The sequence below is a fragment of the Petaurus breviceps genome, unplaced genomic scaffold (genome assembly GCF_028583685.1).
Source record: "Petaurus breviceps papuanus isolate PSGF00001 unplaced genomic scaffold, PetGlider_PUasm1.0 90466, whole genome shotgun sequence".
In the NCBI taxonomy this organism is placed as follows: domain Eukaryota; kingdom Metazoa; phylum Chordata; class Mammalia; order Diprotodontia; family Petauridae; genus Petaurus; species Petaurus breviceps.
In genome coordinates this window covers 593697-609601 of record NW_027187260.1, presented here as the reverse complement: position 1 = coordinate 609601, position 15905 = coordinate 593697, and the positions used below count along the sequence as shown (strand labels likewise).

At 38.4% G+C, this 15905-nt stretch overlaps 1 protein-coding gene across 1 annotated transcript in view; it reads left to right on the top strand.

Moving 5' to 3' along the window:
* Positions 1 to 15905, top strand: part of DNAH14 (dynein axonemal heavy chain 14) — a 412217-nt gene that overhangs the window by 373846 nt on the left and 22466 nt on the right. The window contains exons 79-82 of the mRNA XM_069062634.1: positions 1107 to 1304; positions 6862 to 7061; positions 9109 to 9284; positions 12399 to 12599. Of these exons, the coding sequence (XP_068918735.1) occupies positions 1107 to 1304; positions 6862 to 7061; positions 9109 to 9284; positions 12399 to 12599 (775 nt within the window). The remainder of the gene's footprint in view (positions 1 to 1106; positions 1305 to 6861; positions 7062 to 9108; positions 9285 to 12398; positions 12600 to 15905) is intronic.

The window sequence follows — 15905 nt, the reverse complement described above, 5'->3', positions numbered from 1 at the left end:
CACTTGTGAAATTATAGTCTGAGAGAGTTGTCCAAGGCACTGTGAGACCTACCTATGATCATAGAGATAGTTTATGTCAAAGGCAGAACTTGAACCCAAATCTTCCACAATTAACTCTCTGTCTCTGTCTCAATCTTTCTCTCCTCTCTATCTTTCTGTCTCTCTCTCTTTCTCTCAATCTCTTCTCCTCTCTATCTTTCTGTCTCCCTCTGCCTTTCAATCTCTCTCTCCTCTCTGTCTCTTTCTCTCTGTCTTTCTCTCAACCTCTCTGCCTTTCTCTCAATCTCTCCTCTCCTCTCTCTCCCCACGCCTCTCAAATCCTTCTCTCCTATCTCTCTCTGTCTCTCTCTCCCTCCCTGTCTCTCTGTCTGTCTCTGTCTCCTAACTTTTCCTCTCTGTTTCTCACCACAGTAGTTATTTTATTAAATTCATCTTTTCCTTTAAACCATCTAGCTGTTTTTGTATGCAAGATGCTTAAGTCTGATTTGCTTTAAAAAAAAAAACAAACACAGAATTCTCATCCAGACATCCCATATGTAATTCAGTAATGTACCACATACGTTTGAGCCACTAGCTTCCCCTTTAATTGTTTAAATATTCCCTTCTTTGCTGAGGGATTCTTTTTGTCAGTGCTTCAAAGGCAGTGTTGATTAATTTTTGAAATGCTTGGCCTCAAATCTAACACAGCACCATTCCTAGGGCGGTGGAGTAGGGCCAAATGCTTAAATCATATATTTAGAACTGCAAGAGATCTCAGATGCTGTCTGTCTTCCGACACCCTCACCTATTAGGTGAGCAGGCTGTGACCCAGACTGGTGGGAGGAATTGCCTGAGGGTGAATTGGTAACAACAGAGGCAGATCTGAACCCAGGTTTTCTAACTCCAAGATCAGTGTTCTTTCCACTTGGCCATGTTGGAACAGTTACCCAAGGCAAGATCCCACAGAACCTGGATCCAGGGAACACTGCCCCAGAGATCAAAAGCTGCTCTCTTTGTTGTCTGCCCTATAAACTCTCTGAGAACTTTGGATTCTCCCTGAAAAGGACATGCAAATAAAGTCAAGTTAAAATGAAAATCATGACTTAATTTAACTTCTTTCTTGAAAGGTCACCATCAAAATGTTAGCAATTCTCCTGGCCAAAAAGTCAGAAATTCCTTGGGAAGCAATATATTATTTGACAGGGGAAATAATTTATGGAGGCCGAGTGACAGATTGCTGGGATAGGCTCTGCTTATTATCTCTCCTAAAAAAATTTTGTAATCCTGATGTTTTGAAGAAAGACTTCAGTTTTTCTGAGGATGGGGTAAGAAATGTATTTTTTTTCTAATAGTCCTAATTTTTTTAATCTTTTTAACTGAATTTTGTTCTATGTCTTTTATTGACATCTATCCACCATTATTGTTATCATCAAAAAGCATTTAATAAATACCTCATTAGAAATTATTGTTATCATCAAAAAGCATTTAATAAATACCTCATTAGAAATTGTGCTACACTTTGGACAAGAACCATAAAGGACTTATGCTTTAATACACAAATCAAAGGAAGATACTAGCTAAGTACTCTCCTATTTACCCTGGATGTTAGAATGCTCCAGCCCTTCTTGCCCTCAGTTTCTTTTCCATTTCCTCCATCTTCTTTCTTCCCTCTAAGCCCATTTTACCTTCATGAGGGGATGAGAGGAGTAGATAAGCTAGTAAGTATCCAGTGATACCTGGCTGCTGAACTAGAGGAAAAGCTTACCTTTAAACTTGGAATATCACATTCATTTTCAATTAATTCAATCAGTCGACAAGTATTTATTGGGCACCTACTATGTGCCAGGCCCTAGGGACACAAATAGTGAATTCTGCTGTAACACATGTTTTGAAAACATGAATTTATTCAAAAGTGATTGATGTGTTAGGGAACTATTTGAGCATAGTGCAAATTTTGCATTTGCTTGTGTTCAATTTCATCAGCAAGAACCACCAAGTACAAAAAACTGCAATATTTCACAATAACTCAAGCTTCAAGCCTTATGAAGGCTCATTTCCACAATCAAACCTCAAATCTTTTTCCAAGATAAGTGTCACCTTTATTGTATACCTTCCAATATAATAGAATCTATGGGAGAGCTAGTCCACACCCACACACTCTATCCCCCAAACCTCGCAATCTACCATGGCTTCCTGGAGTTTGCAGGGAACAAGTCCACCACCTCCCACAACACACACACAAGCTTCTCTTTAGCCCATACCTATTGACCTTGCCAACCTGGCCAATGGGACCCATGGCCCAGGCCAAGCAGCAGCTCAGGTTCATGGATACCACTATTGTTTATAAATTGTGCTGCCGTTTTTATTAAGTTCTTATCTTTGTGTGTGTGTGTGTGTCACTGAAAAGATTTTTGAGTGTTGTACCCTTAACACCATTTTTCCCATAAGCCCTAAGGTTTTTATTGCTCAGTTTTGCTTAGAACAATGATTTTTAGGAACAGCTATGATATGGCATGTTATAGAAGAAATAACTATAATGAATAAAGCAATCTTTGCTGCTAAGGAGTTTATATTCTGCTTATTTACCACCTATTACACCCAAGACCTGGTCCTTATCCTCAAGGAGCTTATAATCTAAGGGAATGAATATTGCCTCTAGAATATAGTAAGAGTGCCTTCCTGCCTGTATTGGCATTTATTTTGAGTAGAATTTATTTTAAAAGAGCCATTGACTTAAATACTCGGTCAAATATTTTGTTGGGGAATCATACAAACAATGAAAAGGTTTTCCAAGACAAAAGAGGAGGTAACACATTGGGGGTGACAGTCCCTTATCTCTCCTCTCATGGGCTCAGTTGTAATCTCTTTTTTCTGTGTAAATAAAATCATTCCATATTTTGAAGCCTTGAAGGAGAGCTATCTTTGTGAGAGTGCCAAATACTGAAGTTCCCAAATTCTCCCTGGGGATCTTAGATGGAAAAAAATTACATCTTCAATATAATTGATATCCTTTTTATTTTATGCATTTAAAAACATTATTTTGAGAAGGGGTCTATAGACTTCCATAGATGGCCAAAGGAGTCCCCAACACAAAAAAAGGTTAAGAAACCCTGGTGTACAGGTTGGCATCCTGGCAAGTCATCGTAGAGATCTTTGGAGGAAGGCTTCCAAGTCAATATTATGATTTTGCTAGTTGAGAAGTCCCTGCTCCTGCTCAAAACAAGCTTCATATCTCAGAGTTGACTACATGGGGAAATAAAACTGTTTTCTTAATGATGATTTCCCTTGATCCTTCTAGGAGAAGAGGACATATCAGAGACCTTTTTGCAATCTTTGGATTCTAAGCTTCATTACCATTTTCATTGTTTTTTTCAGATTCCTTTCAAGATTTTATGCATTCTTTGTCTCACTTATCAGCATTATTCTTTCATTTATTCATTTACTCATTCATATAATCCAGATTTATTGAGCTTCTACAATCAGAGCACTTTGCAAAGATGAGGAAGGATCTGTGATTGACTGGGATATGGCTATAAGCTGCTGATTCCATGAAGGCCAAGGACCTGGGTTTGAATCCTGGCTCTGTCACTTACACTCTGTGTGACCCTAGCCAAGTCACTTAACTGCTCCTGAGGCCATTTTATAAGCAATTCCAATAAAGTGAGGGAGTTGGGCTAGATGACCCCTCAAGTTCCTAACAGCTCAAAAGCTAGGATCCTTGGGGCTGCTAGGTGACTCACTGAGTAAAGCGCCGGCCCCAGAGTCAGGAGGACTCGGCCTTAGACACAACACCCACACAAAAAAACTAGCCGTGTAACCTTGGGCAAGTTAGTTAATCCCAATTGCCCTCCAAAAGGTAAAAAAAAAAAAAAAAAAAAGCTAGGATCCTCTGTATTAGCCAGATACACTAATTTGGGGAAAGGGGGTAGGGTAAGCCCCTGAGGTAGGCAGAATACCAAACCACAGGTTTCTCTGTTCAAAATGCCTCCAGCTCCCTTTCTTGTTCTGTCAAGAAGAGATTCATTTAGGGTGGTTCAAAACTTCTCTTTCAGGTTGGAGATGCCTGCCCCCATAAGATGTTCATATTTCAGTTCTAAAAATAACTGAGAGTCTGTGGTAAGCAGACCTTCCTATTGCCTAGATGAAAATTGTGAGATTACTCTTCCAATTTAAAAAGTTAACAAGTAGACTGTGTAGCGTAAGGTGAGGAAATTGTACATGGGGAAATAAGATTTCTAGGGATTGCATCACCCTTGTTTTGCTGTTTCCTCCCTGGCAGCTTGGTTTTGAGAAGTCCCTGTTATTAGCTAGATGGATAGGAAAGGTGGATGATGCTATTCAGGATGGAATGACCATGTAACAAAAACTAGTGCAAGGTACAGAAAGCATTTGTGATTAAAAGTGCAATTTGGGAAAAGCAATTCAGTTCAATGCTTGAGCCACAGCTACGTGCCAATTCAGCACCAGACACCAAAACAGACACTGAAGATGGGCAAATAATAAAAACAGGTGACATTTATTGACTCTTTAAGGCTACCAGAGCAGTGTGCATCCATCATTTCATTTAATCTCAATATCAAAGGCATATGGGGAAGCCTCCATCAGAATTTGTTATCCTCATTTTACAGATAAATTCAGAGAATATAAATGACATACCCCTGATCACAGAGATTGCCAGTGTGATATCAGAGGGGATATTTCCACCTAGGTCTTTCCTGACTCCATGCTACCATGATCCCTACCCTTAAGTTTCTGTAGACAGCAGATAAATTGTTAATTAATTAATAAACAATTGTTAATAAGTTAAAGTAAATTGTTTTTAGTCCATATCTGTGATTTCATCAGTAAATTTTCTAATAAATGTTTGTGGAATTGAATTACGGATCTCAAAATCTCGTTGGAAAAATAAGAGATACAAACATAAAACAATAATGATGATGATAATAATAATAATAGCTGACTTCAAGTCCTAGATAAAATATTACCATTTACAACAAGCTTTTACTAATCTCCCTTAATGCTATGACCTTCCCTCTGAGATTTATCCTGCATATATTTTGTTTGTATATAAATGCTAGTGTGTTGCCTCTCCCGTTAGATTTTGAGCTCTTTGGGGGCAAGGGTATTTGCCTTTCTTTGTATCTCAGCTCTTAGTACAGTGCCTGGCACATAACAGAAGGTTAATAAATGTTTCTTGACTTGATTCGACCTGCCCTCTTCCCTCCTTGAAGTTTTCTTTCTGCCTCACTTACTACTCCTCTGCTTTCTTTTCCAGTTCCTTCTGTCACCTACCCCTTAAATAGGCGTGCTCCCCAAGAATCAATCGTCAGGTCTGTTTTAAATATAAATATAGATACATAGATAGATAGAAAGACAGAAAGAAAGACAGGATACATATTGAGTCTTTAGAAAATTAGTTGAATTAGAATATTTTGTCCACCAACAATACTGGAAAAATGAGGCATTACTGTGCCATAATTTTCTGAGGTTTATTTATAAAATGAGAATCTACATCTAAATTGTAGCAGATTTTATTTTGAGAAATCTTACTTGCTGAAGTGTTTCTCATTACTACATAATAATAATGTCAAGATATGACTATTAGAAACCTAGATTTGGTTTCACAATTTATTTTCAGCCTCTTATCCACCACTCTCACTTACATAACAGTGTTGTTGGTAGCAAACACTCTAGATATGCAACCTGTAGCAGTTTCTAATTGGGAATTTTTCTTTACTTCTCACAAGTGTAAGATAGTTTTTATAGATTATGAAAAAAAATGCCATTCTACAAGATTTAATTTTACATGAAAATATGTAATCTATATGGGAGGAAAGCAAATCCTAATCTTTGACCACAGTGATTGATTTAAAAAAAAAAAACACCTACCATATTTCCCTACCCATCCTCTTTAATTTTTTAAAAGTTTTAATTTTCTTTTGCTAAATTGATTGTCTTACTGATGTTCTTTTTGTCTTACATTCTGTTTTTTTCTAAGTATGTTCTCCTCTCCTACCCAGTGAACCTTCTTTTGTGTCAAAGATTTAAAAAAGAAAAAACAATTCATGAAAAACCAGAATGTTGTTTGTCCTTTGTTCTTGAAGAAGACCAATAATATCACTAGGGTGATGTTTTGATTTGCAAGTGAATTGGACCAACCAATGCATTAAAGCACATGTAATATTACATATCAGTGGTCCCTTGCCTCTCCATTGATAGAAGGGAGAAACATTTTCTCAACTCTTCCCTGAGGCTAGCCTTGATTATTATAATTATACAGCATTCCATTTCTGTTTATTATTGGTAATATTTACATTGCTATAATCATTGTATATGTCATTTTCCTACTTTTGCTTATTTTATTCTATATCAGCTCCTAGAATTCTTCCCATACTTCTCTGGATTCTTTACATCATTTCTTACAGGATAATAATATTCCAATACACTCACATTGCCAGAATTTGTTTAGCTATTCTTCCAACAGACAATCAATTTTACTGTTTGAAGGTATCTCTAGAACAGGCTTTTTAGTGTCTCAGAGTAGTTTGGCAGTCTGGTAAGGCTACTGGGCCCTTTCTCAAAATAATGTCTGTGAATGCATAAAGTAAAATACATAGGATTCAAAAAGATGCCAGTTATATTGGAATACAGTCATGAAAGACAGTTATTAATTTTTTTTTAAATTCATGGACTCCAGGTTAAAAACTCCAGCTCTCAAACATATCCCCCATAGTGGGGAGATATAACTTCCATATAACATTTTGCAGGCAACATTTCAAGTAGTCAGCTCTTTCCTTGTTGAAAATCTCTCTCACGTGTGCTGAAAGTTTGTCCTTGTCTCCTAATAAGAAGGAAACTAAGAAGCTCTTGTGAAATTTACAGACGTATCCAATGCCACCTAACTCTTCAACACTGAGAGAGTGTAGGGATCACATAGAATCCCTCCCGGACATTGAGCTGCCCGAGGTCCTTGGAATGCACCAGCAGACTTCAAAGATTTATCAGCAATCCCAGGCCCAAGAGTTTCTTGACACCATCATTGCTATGCAACCAAGAATTGCTATTGCCAACATAATCACTGGGTAAGACTTTCTAAAAAAATAAAAGCTTTTCTTTAAGCTCAAAAATATCATATAAAGCAATTTATTGTCCCTGGCATTCTGGCCCTGATTTTAGCATTTTAGTCAGTTGTATCATTATCCATAATGTTTCCCAAAGAGATATATGACTAGAAAAAAGGTGGGCCATTCATGTAGTGCTAGAGGGGAACCATTGCAATCTGTGCTTCTCCAGTGCTCCCCTGATGCTAAGAAAGGGCCCAAACACTTTAAATAGAACCCCTTCCCCACAGAGGATTTCCAGGGAGATATAATAAATGCCTGGTATAGAGTAGGCACTCAATAAATGCTTATTTGACTGGCTATATGAGTCACATAGGATTAGAAGGCATGAATAGGGATCAGTTGAAGTGTTTTGGGAAAGTACTGATATATGCACCAAGATACAGACCCATTGGAGAATAAGCAGTGATTAAACAATAACTGGGGGGACTGGGGCAGAGGGCCAACAACAATAACCACAGAGCTTGGTGGTTTAGTGGATGGGGTACCAGAGTTGGAGCCAGGAAGACCTGAGTTCAGAGCCTCTCTCAAATGCTTAATAATTGTGTGACCCTGGCCAAGTCACTTAACCTCTCTAGGCCTCAGTTTCCCCATCTGTAAAGTGGAAATAATAATAGTGCCTATCTTACAGAGTTGTTGTGAGAGTCAGATGAGATTACATAGGTAAAGCATTTTACAATAACAATAATAATAATAGCTAATATTTATATAAAATTCACTATATGTCTGACAATTTTGCAAAGCACTTTAGAATTATCTCGTTTGATCTTCACAATTGTTCTGAGAAGTTTGTTGTTATTTGGTCAATCAGTCGTGTCTGACTTTTTGTGACCCCATTATGGAGTTTTCTTGGCAAAGATGCTCGGATGGTTTGTCATTTCCTTCTCCAGCTCATTTTACAGATGAGGAAACTGAGGCAAATGGGACTAAGTGCCCAGGATCACACAGCTAGCAAGTGTCTAAGGCCAGATTTGAACTCGGATTTTCTTGACTTCAGGCCCATAATCCTGTCCACCCTACCACCTAGCTGCACCCTATGTATGGAGTTTAAATTCTATGCTGTCAAAGAACTTAAATCCTAAAATGATGTACAAGCATACCCTATGTAACATTGCATTGGCCAATACTATCTCCCATTTTGACAAACATATTATAGCTATGCCACACTGTAATATTTTCAGCCTGTCAGATGCCTGGGTTTCAAATCAAATGGTCAGTAACAATCCGGGTTAATAATACTTGAAGCTGAGTTGAATTAACTCTCCCAGTTATCAGTTTACTTACCAATTTATCCATAAGATTTTTCCTGTGAACTACCTTCATCAAAGTGCTTCACTCTTGAACAAGACACACATATTTGGGGGGAGGGGAAGAGGTAGGTGCAGCACTCCCTGGGAAGAACATTACCATTGTCTGGGGAGGAGCATTGATGGTAATATTTAACCTCCACTGTGCCACCTATACCCTATGCATGTTCATGCCCAAGGTTTTGCCTGATGTGATTTTTGTGGAAGGAAGTATTCAATTTGATTCAAGTCAACAAGCATTTATTAAGGGCTTCCTATGAGCCAGGTACCACTAAGTGTTGAGAATACAAAGATGAAATGAAATCATCCCTGCCCTCAAAGAGTTTGTATTGTCTTGGGGGAGAACGTGTTTATGCATAAGAAAATATTTTAAAATATACAAAGTAATTTCCCTATGGAAGGTTCCAGCTAATATGAAAGGCAGTTTGTTAACAACAACAGAAACTCCATAGGGCACAATGAAAGGATGGAAAAGAATGAGATAGGGACATGGATGTATATGAGAGAGTATTTTTACATAGTTGCACTGGGGTAAAAAGTCTTTAGCTGAAATCCTAAAACAATCAGAAAGCACTATGTGCTTCCAAATTACTTTAAGGAAGCTCCCTTTTGCTGTTTGTCTCCAGGAAGGACCTGAATTAAGGTACCTTCTGATCTAAACTAGCTTATGACTCATATAATTCATAGAACCTACTTTTCAGGAGTGGAAAGAGCCAAGATGAATTGGTGCTGGAACTGTCATCTGAAATGCTCAAGCGATTGCCTGTGACTGTGGAGAAGGAACCAATGATTACTGAAACCAAAGACTTCATTCCAACTACACTATTAGCCATCATCTCAAGTTCCATTTGGGTTAAACTTAATAAAAATGTCAAAGGTGAGAACTGTAGTTCTCTGAGCAAAATAATGCTGACAAGGGGGAAAAAGCTATGTAAAGCAGCATTTTTTTATCCTTAGGTTCTCTTTCCTTTTTGTCTTCCTTCCTTCCTTTCTTTCTTTTCTTTCTTTCTTCTTTTCTTACCTTAATGTCTTCCCTTTCTTTCCTCCCTCCTTTCTCATTTCTTTCTTCCTCCCTTCCTTTTCCCTTTCTTTTCTTCTTTCCTTTCCTTCTTTCTTTGTTCCTTTTCTTCCTTCCTTTCCTTCCTTCTTCCTTCTTCTTCCTTCCCTTTCTTTCCATAGGTATATTCTTTGTGGTAGCAAAAAAAAAGAATACATGGTCATCAAATTGTCATATATAACTGGAATGGAATATTATTGTGCTGTAAAAAAAATTTTAAATGAATATCAAAAACCCAGAGATACTAGGGATGATTTATATGAACTGATGCAGAGGAAAGGAAGCAAAACCAGGAGGAAAACTGACACATTCACCATCATAATGTAGAGGAAAACAATACTGAGAGATATCTGAACTCTGAACAATGCAGTTGCTATTCTTGACTTTTGAGAATTGATCATGAATTAGGCCTCCTTGCTCTCACCAGAGAGCTGTTAGGCACCAGGACCAGAAATGGTTTTGGTGCAGCTAAAAGAGTTTCTCTTACTTAACTATGTCTCTTTGTTAAAAGGGAAGGTTCTTTGGCAGTGAGAAGAAGGGGTAGTCATAGGAAAGTGGCAGCAATGTTTAAGAGACCCCTACAGGGAATTATTAGAGTTGCTGCTCCTCTTTTGCAGGCCACCAACCCATATCTCCATCCCTCCCAGACCTAAAACTTCCCTCAGGTTTTCTAATTACCTGCCACCTTCACAAGAAAATAAAGCCACAAAACTCAGTTAACCTAGTATGGAACAAACATTAAAGTCATAAGATTTGACTTCTTGTGTCACTTTCACAAGTTATTGTGCTTTAAGGAGATAACTTAAAAATCTTTGCCTTGGCTTTCCAATTTGTAAAGTGATTGAAAGCTTGAGGAGGGATAAAAAGGTTTGGAAGAACTGCTGGGGAGTGAGTTCATAAGGGAGATGTTAAAGGATTACCTAGCAGCAATGAGAGCCCAGCTCAAGTTGTGTAACATAAATTTGGTGGACCCAATCAGAACAGTTATATGATATTCTTTTATTTAGCACCTTCATTTAGCAGCACATGTATAGAAATTAAGGCAATAAATTGTAGGAATAATCTGAGACTGAGGCTTGTCAGGGTACAATCCAAGATATGATAAGGTAGTCATAGACTCAAAAATATAATGAAGGTTTGAACCGATTCACCAAGAGGTCAAGATGGGAAAGAGAGAAGAGTGTGGCTGACCGAGGGTTGATGGCATCAGAGAAAACTGAAGGGTCAAAGAATTGAAGGTTATGATGTAGAAAAAGAGTAGGTTTGGGCTCATATAAAATTGAATCAAATTTATATAAAAATAAGAGCCATTCCCCAGATATAAAGTTTTCAGATGAAGTCATCAAAACTATCTATAGCCATATGAAAAAAAAATGCTCTAACTCAGAGGTGATTAGAGAATTGGATTGGAGAAATGCAAATTAAAACAATTCTATGATACTACCTCACACCTATTAGATTGGCTAATAGGACAGAAAAGAAAACTGAACTAATTCAACCATTCTGGAAAGCAATTTGGAACTGTACCCAAAGGCTATAAAACCATGCATACCATTGAACTAGCAATGCCACTACTAGGTCTGTATCCAAGAAGAGATAAAAAACAAAAATGAAAAGGACTTATGTGTACAAAAAATATTTATAACATCTCTTTCCTGGGGGCAAAGAATCAGAAATTGAGGGGATGCCCATGAATTAGGAAATGACTGAGCAAGTTGTGGTATGTGATTGTGATGGAATATTATTGTGCTGTGGGAAATGTTGAGCAGGATGCTCTCAGAAAAGCCTGGAGAGACTTGCATGAGCTTATGCAAAGTGAAATGTACAGTGTACAAAGTAAGCCATATTGTAAGGTGATCAACTCTGAATGACTTAGCTATTCTCAGCAACACAGTGATCCAAGACAACTCTGAAGGACTTATGCTGAAGAATGCTATCCATCCCCAGAGGAAGAATTGATGGTGTTTGAATACAGATTGAAGCATTTTTTTTAAGAGTAGGGTTTGAAAAAGGAAGGCAAAGGGAGAAGTGGAAAGCCAATTGATTATGGAACCTTGAACACAGAGGTAATGGCAAGATCAAGGTAATGACTGTCTTTGTACGTGGCTGAGGTGGGGTAGAGGAGAAGGTCACAGGAAGTGTTAGGTTGAGGAACTGAGTAGTTAAGGTATTGGAGAGAGATTCTGCATGAATAAGAATGCAAAGAAGAGGGGTCAGCTTAGAGTAGCCCCTCATGACAGCATAGCTTGGTACTTTAATTATAGATATGGACACAGCTTAGACAAAATCAATTTCCTAAAGAACACAGTTATTCTCTAACACAAGAACATATCCCTTCCCTTGGTGTCATTTCAAATTTCAAAGCACTGTGTACATATAAGGACAATCCAAGTAGTTGAATGGAATATAAGCTGATTAAAGAATCCAAAAACCTAGCACCAAATCCTCATTCTACTATTAGTTGTATGCCTGTGGACAAGTCACTATACTTCTTTGAAACTCAGTGTCCTCTTCTATAAAATGATGCTAATAATGCTCAACTTACATATTTTATAGGACTACTCTGAGGAAATCCTATTACAAACCATTATGCATCTATGAGCTACTACTACTGTTGCTTTCCTGTCCGCTGCTTGAGTATTTTTAAAGTCATGTTCCCGTAACTGCTATCTTCCACAAATGCAAACATAGAGTCAGGGGTCATGTTATCTTGGCCACTAGGCTGTGATAAATTCTCCACTTAGATATTCAACAGCCCTGCTGTTCACAGTGACTTGTTTCTCATTTAAATACTTTTTAAGATCTATTAAAAACATTTATCTTGCTCAACCGAGGCATTGTCGGATTGCATTAGCTTCAAACAACAACCACTGTCTGCAGCCTCTTTTTTTCTCTATAGGATATTATATTGTTACTCCTCTTTTTTTAAACCAGATTACGATCCCCTCCTCCATTCTGCCTTGTTAACATTCCTTTGTCAAGAAATTGGTCGATTTAATAAGTTACTGTCCCTAATCCATGAGTCTCTGAAAGAACTCCAGGGTGCTGTCAGAGGTGAAACCACCATGAACCAGAAGCTGGAAGTAATCTACGATTGTCTCATTAATAACAGAGTACCTGACTTATGGCAGGTAAGTGGCACATAGTTTTCTACTTAGAACTTTGGATCAAAGATACATAAATGAAATCAGTGTTCTTTTTCATGTCAACACTTAACTTTTAATCAACAAATTGACCTTTCTGTGCAATCAAATTTGTGCCAATTCTGAGAAGATGCTTAATATGATTAGGATAGACTTTGTGTCATGCAATAATATATTTTTAAGTAAATGTTTTATTTTTTCTCTCTTTTTTAATTTTTTTAGTTTACATCATTCATTTCCACAAGATTTTGAATTACAAATTTTCTCCCCACTTTTCCTTACCCACCACCCCAAAACAGCGATCCCACTGAATATGCCCTATCCCAATCTGCTCTCTCCCATATCTTTCCCCATTCCCCCTTTGATTTTCCAGTAGGGCATGGTAGATCTCTATGCCCCAGTGCCCATATATCTCATTTCCCAGTTACATGTAAAATATTAATAATAATATGTATATATTTTTTTAAACATTTGATTTTAAAACTTTGGATTCCAGATTCTTTCCCTTCCTCCCTTGTCACCTACCTTCACTGGGAAGATAAGCAATTCGATATAGATTGTATATGAGTAGCTACGCTAAACATTTCCATAGTGGATATATTGTGGAAGACTGAATATATTTCCCTCCATCCTATCCCACCCCGCACTTGTTCTATTCTCTACTTTGATCCTTTCCCTTTTCAAAAGGTGCTTCCGGGGCAGCCAGGTGGTGCAGTGAGTAAGAGTGACGGCCCCAGAGTCGGGAGACCTGGGATCAGTTCTGGGCACAGATACTTAACACCCACACAAAATAACTGGCCCTGTAACCTTGAGCAAGTTACTTAACCCCAATTGCTTAGGGGCAGCCAGGTGGCCCAGTGAGTAAGAGTGCTGGCGTGGGGAGACCTGGAATTGGTTCCAGCCTCAGGCACCCACACAAAAATAACTGGCCGTGTAACCTTGAGCAAGTTACTTAACTCCAATTGCTTTTAAAAAAAAGTGGGTGCTTCCAACTTCCCTCCCCCCCAGCCTATCCTCCCTTCCATCATCCCCCCCCTCTCTTCCCCTTCCCCCCCTACTCTCCTGTAAGGTAAGATACCCTATTTAGTGTATTTTTATACATTCCCTCCCTAAGCAAAATTCAATGAGAATAAGGTTGAGTCATTCCCTTTTGCCTTCCTGTTCTTCACCGCCATTGTAACAATTTTCCCTTGCCTCTTCTATATGAAACAGTTTACCCCATTCTGCCTCTCCCCATCTCCTCTCATTATATTCCTCTCTCACCTCTTAATTTCACCTTTTAAGTATCATCCCTTCCTATTCAATTGGTCCTGTGCCCTCTGTCTATGTATACCTGTAGACATATACCCACACTCACATATGTATTCATATGCCCATATACCCTCCTATATAGACATATATATGTATACATATACACACATATACATACATATGTATATACATACACATATATATATACACTTCTATTCCTTTCAACTATTCTCATACTGAGAAAAGTTTCATAAGTTACAATTATCATTTTTCCATGTAGGAATATAAGTAGTTCAACTTTGATAAGTTCCTTATGATTTTTTTCCTTGTTTACCTTCTCATGCTTCTCTTGCTTCTTGTATCTGAATGTCAAATTTTCTATTCCACTCTGGTTTTTTCATCAAGAATGCTGGAAAGTCCTCTATTCCACTGAATGACCATATTTTCCCCTGAAACATGACACTCAGTTTTGCTGGGTAGGTGATTCTTGGTTTTAATCCCAGCTCCTTTGACCTCCGAAATATCATATTCCAAGCCCTTTGATCCCTCAATGTAAAAGCTGCCAGGTCCTGGGTTAACCTGATTGTGTTTCCACAATATTCAAATTGTTTCTTCCTGGCTACTTGTACTATTTTCTCCTTGATCTGGGAACTCCGGAACCTGGCTATAATATTTCTAGGAGTTTTCTTTTTGGGATTTTTTTCAGGAGGTGATTGGTGGACTCTTTCAACCTCTATTTTACCCTCTGGTTCTAAAACATCAGGGCAATTTTCCTTGAGAATTTCTTGAAGGATGATTTCTAGGTTCTTTTTTTGATCATGGCTTTCAGGTAGTCCAATAATTTTTAAATTATCTCTCCTGGATCTATTGTCCAGGTCAGTGGTTTTTCCAATGAGATATTTCACATTGCCTTCTATTTTTTCATTTGTTTGGATCTGTTTAATAGTATCTTGATTTCTCACAAAGTCATTAGCTTCCATTTGCTCTAATCTAATTCTGAAGGAATGATTCTCTTCTGTGAGCTTTTGAGATTCTTTTTCCATCTGGCAAATTCAACTTTTTAAGGCATTCTTCTCCTCATTGCCTTTTTGAGTCTCTTTTGCCATCTGAGTTGGTCTATTTTTCAAGGTGTTATTTTATTCAGTCAGGTTGTTGACTCTCATTTCATAATTTTCTTACATTGTTCTCATTTCTCTTCCCAATTTTTCCTCTACTTCTCTTATTTGATTTTCAAAATCCTTAAGGTCCTCTATGGCCTGTAACCAGTTCACATTTTTCTTGGAAGCTTTTGGTGCAGAAGTTCTGACTTTGCTGTCTTCCTCCTGATCCATGCTTTGATCCTTTTTGTCCCCAAAATAGGAGTGTAAAGTTGGGTTACTCTGTTTGCTTTGCTTCCTTTGCCTGCTCATATTACCACTCAATTACTTGACTTTTGGGCTTTTTGCCACAGTAGAACTCAGCTACCAGAAAAGGGAGCTTTATCCCAAATGCTGGGGTTTTCGCAACTGCCAAAGGTATTAGTTGGGTGCCCTCTCTGAAGCCTACACACGCTCTGGCAAACTGGTCACGCACCCCAGGACTTCTACTCTAGACAGCAAGCTAGATCCAAGCAGGGTAAAGTAAGAGCAATTACCCCTCAGACTGGTTGCTTGGTCCCCCTACAATCTGCAGACAAGGAGCTGAAGCTGCCACATGGCAGCCACAACGCCTCAGCAGCTTCTAGCCCCAGAGGCAAAGGCTGCATTGCACTCCAAATTCCCAGATCCCAAAGTCCACATTGCACTGACCTCTCACTTTGTCCTTGGTATCTATGGGTTGATAATTCTGGAAACTGCCACAGCTGCTGATTATCTGAAGTCCCTCCAGCCAGCAGATTGTCAGGCCGTCCTGGGGCTAAGACCTCCGACTTGAGCAGCACTGGGGTCGGCTCTCAGAGCACTGCACTGGCCACTTGCTGCTGGCCTGCCGGGCTGTCCTCATTTGGAGGTTAGCTTCTCTGTGTCATTTTGTGGGTTCTTTAGCTCCAAAGTCTGTCTAAAGTCATTTT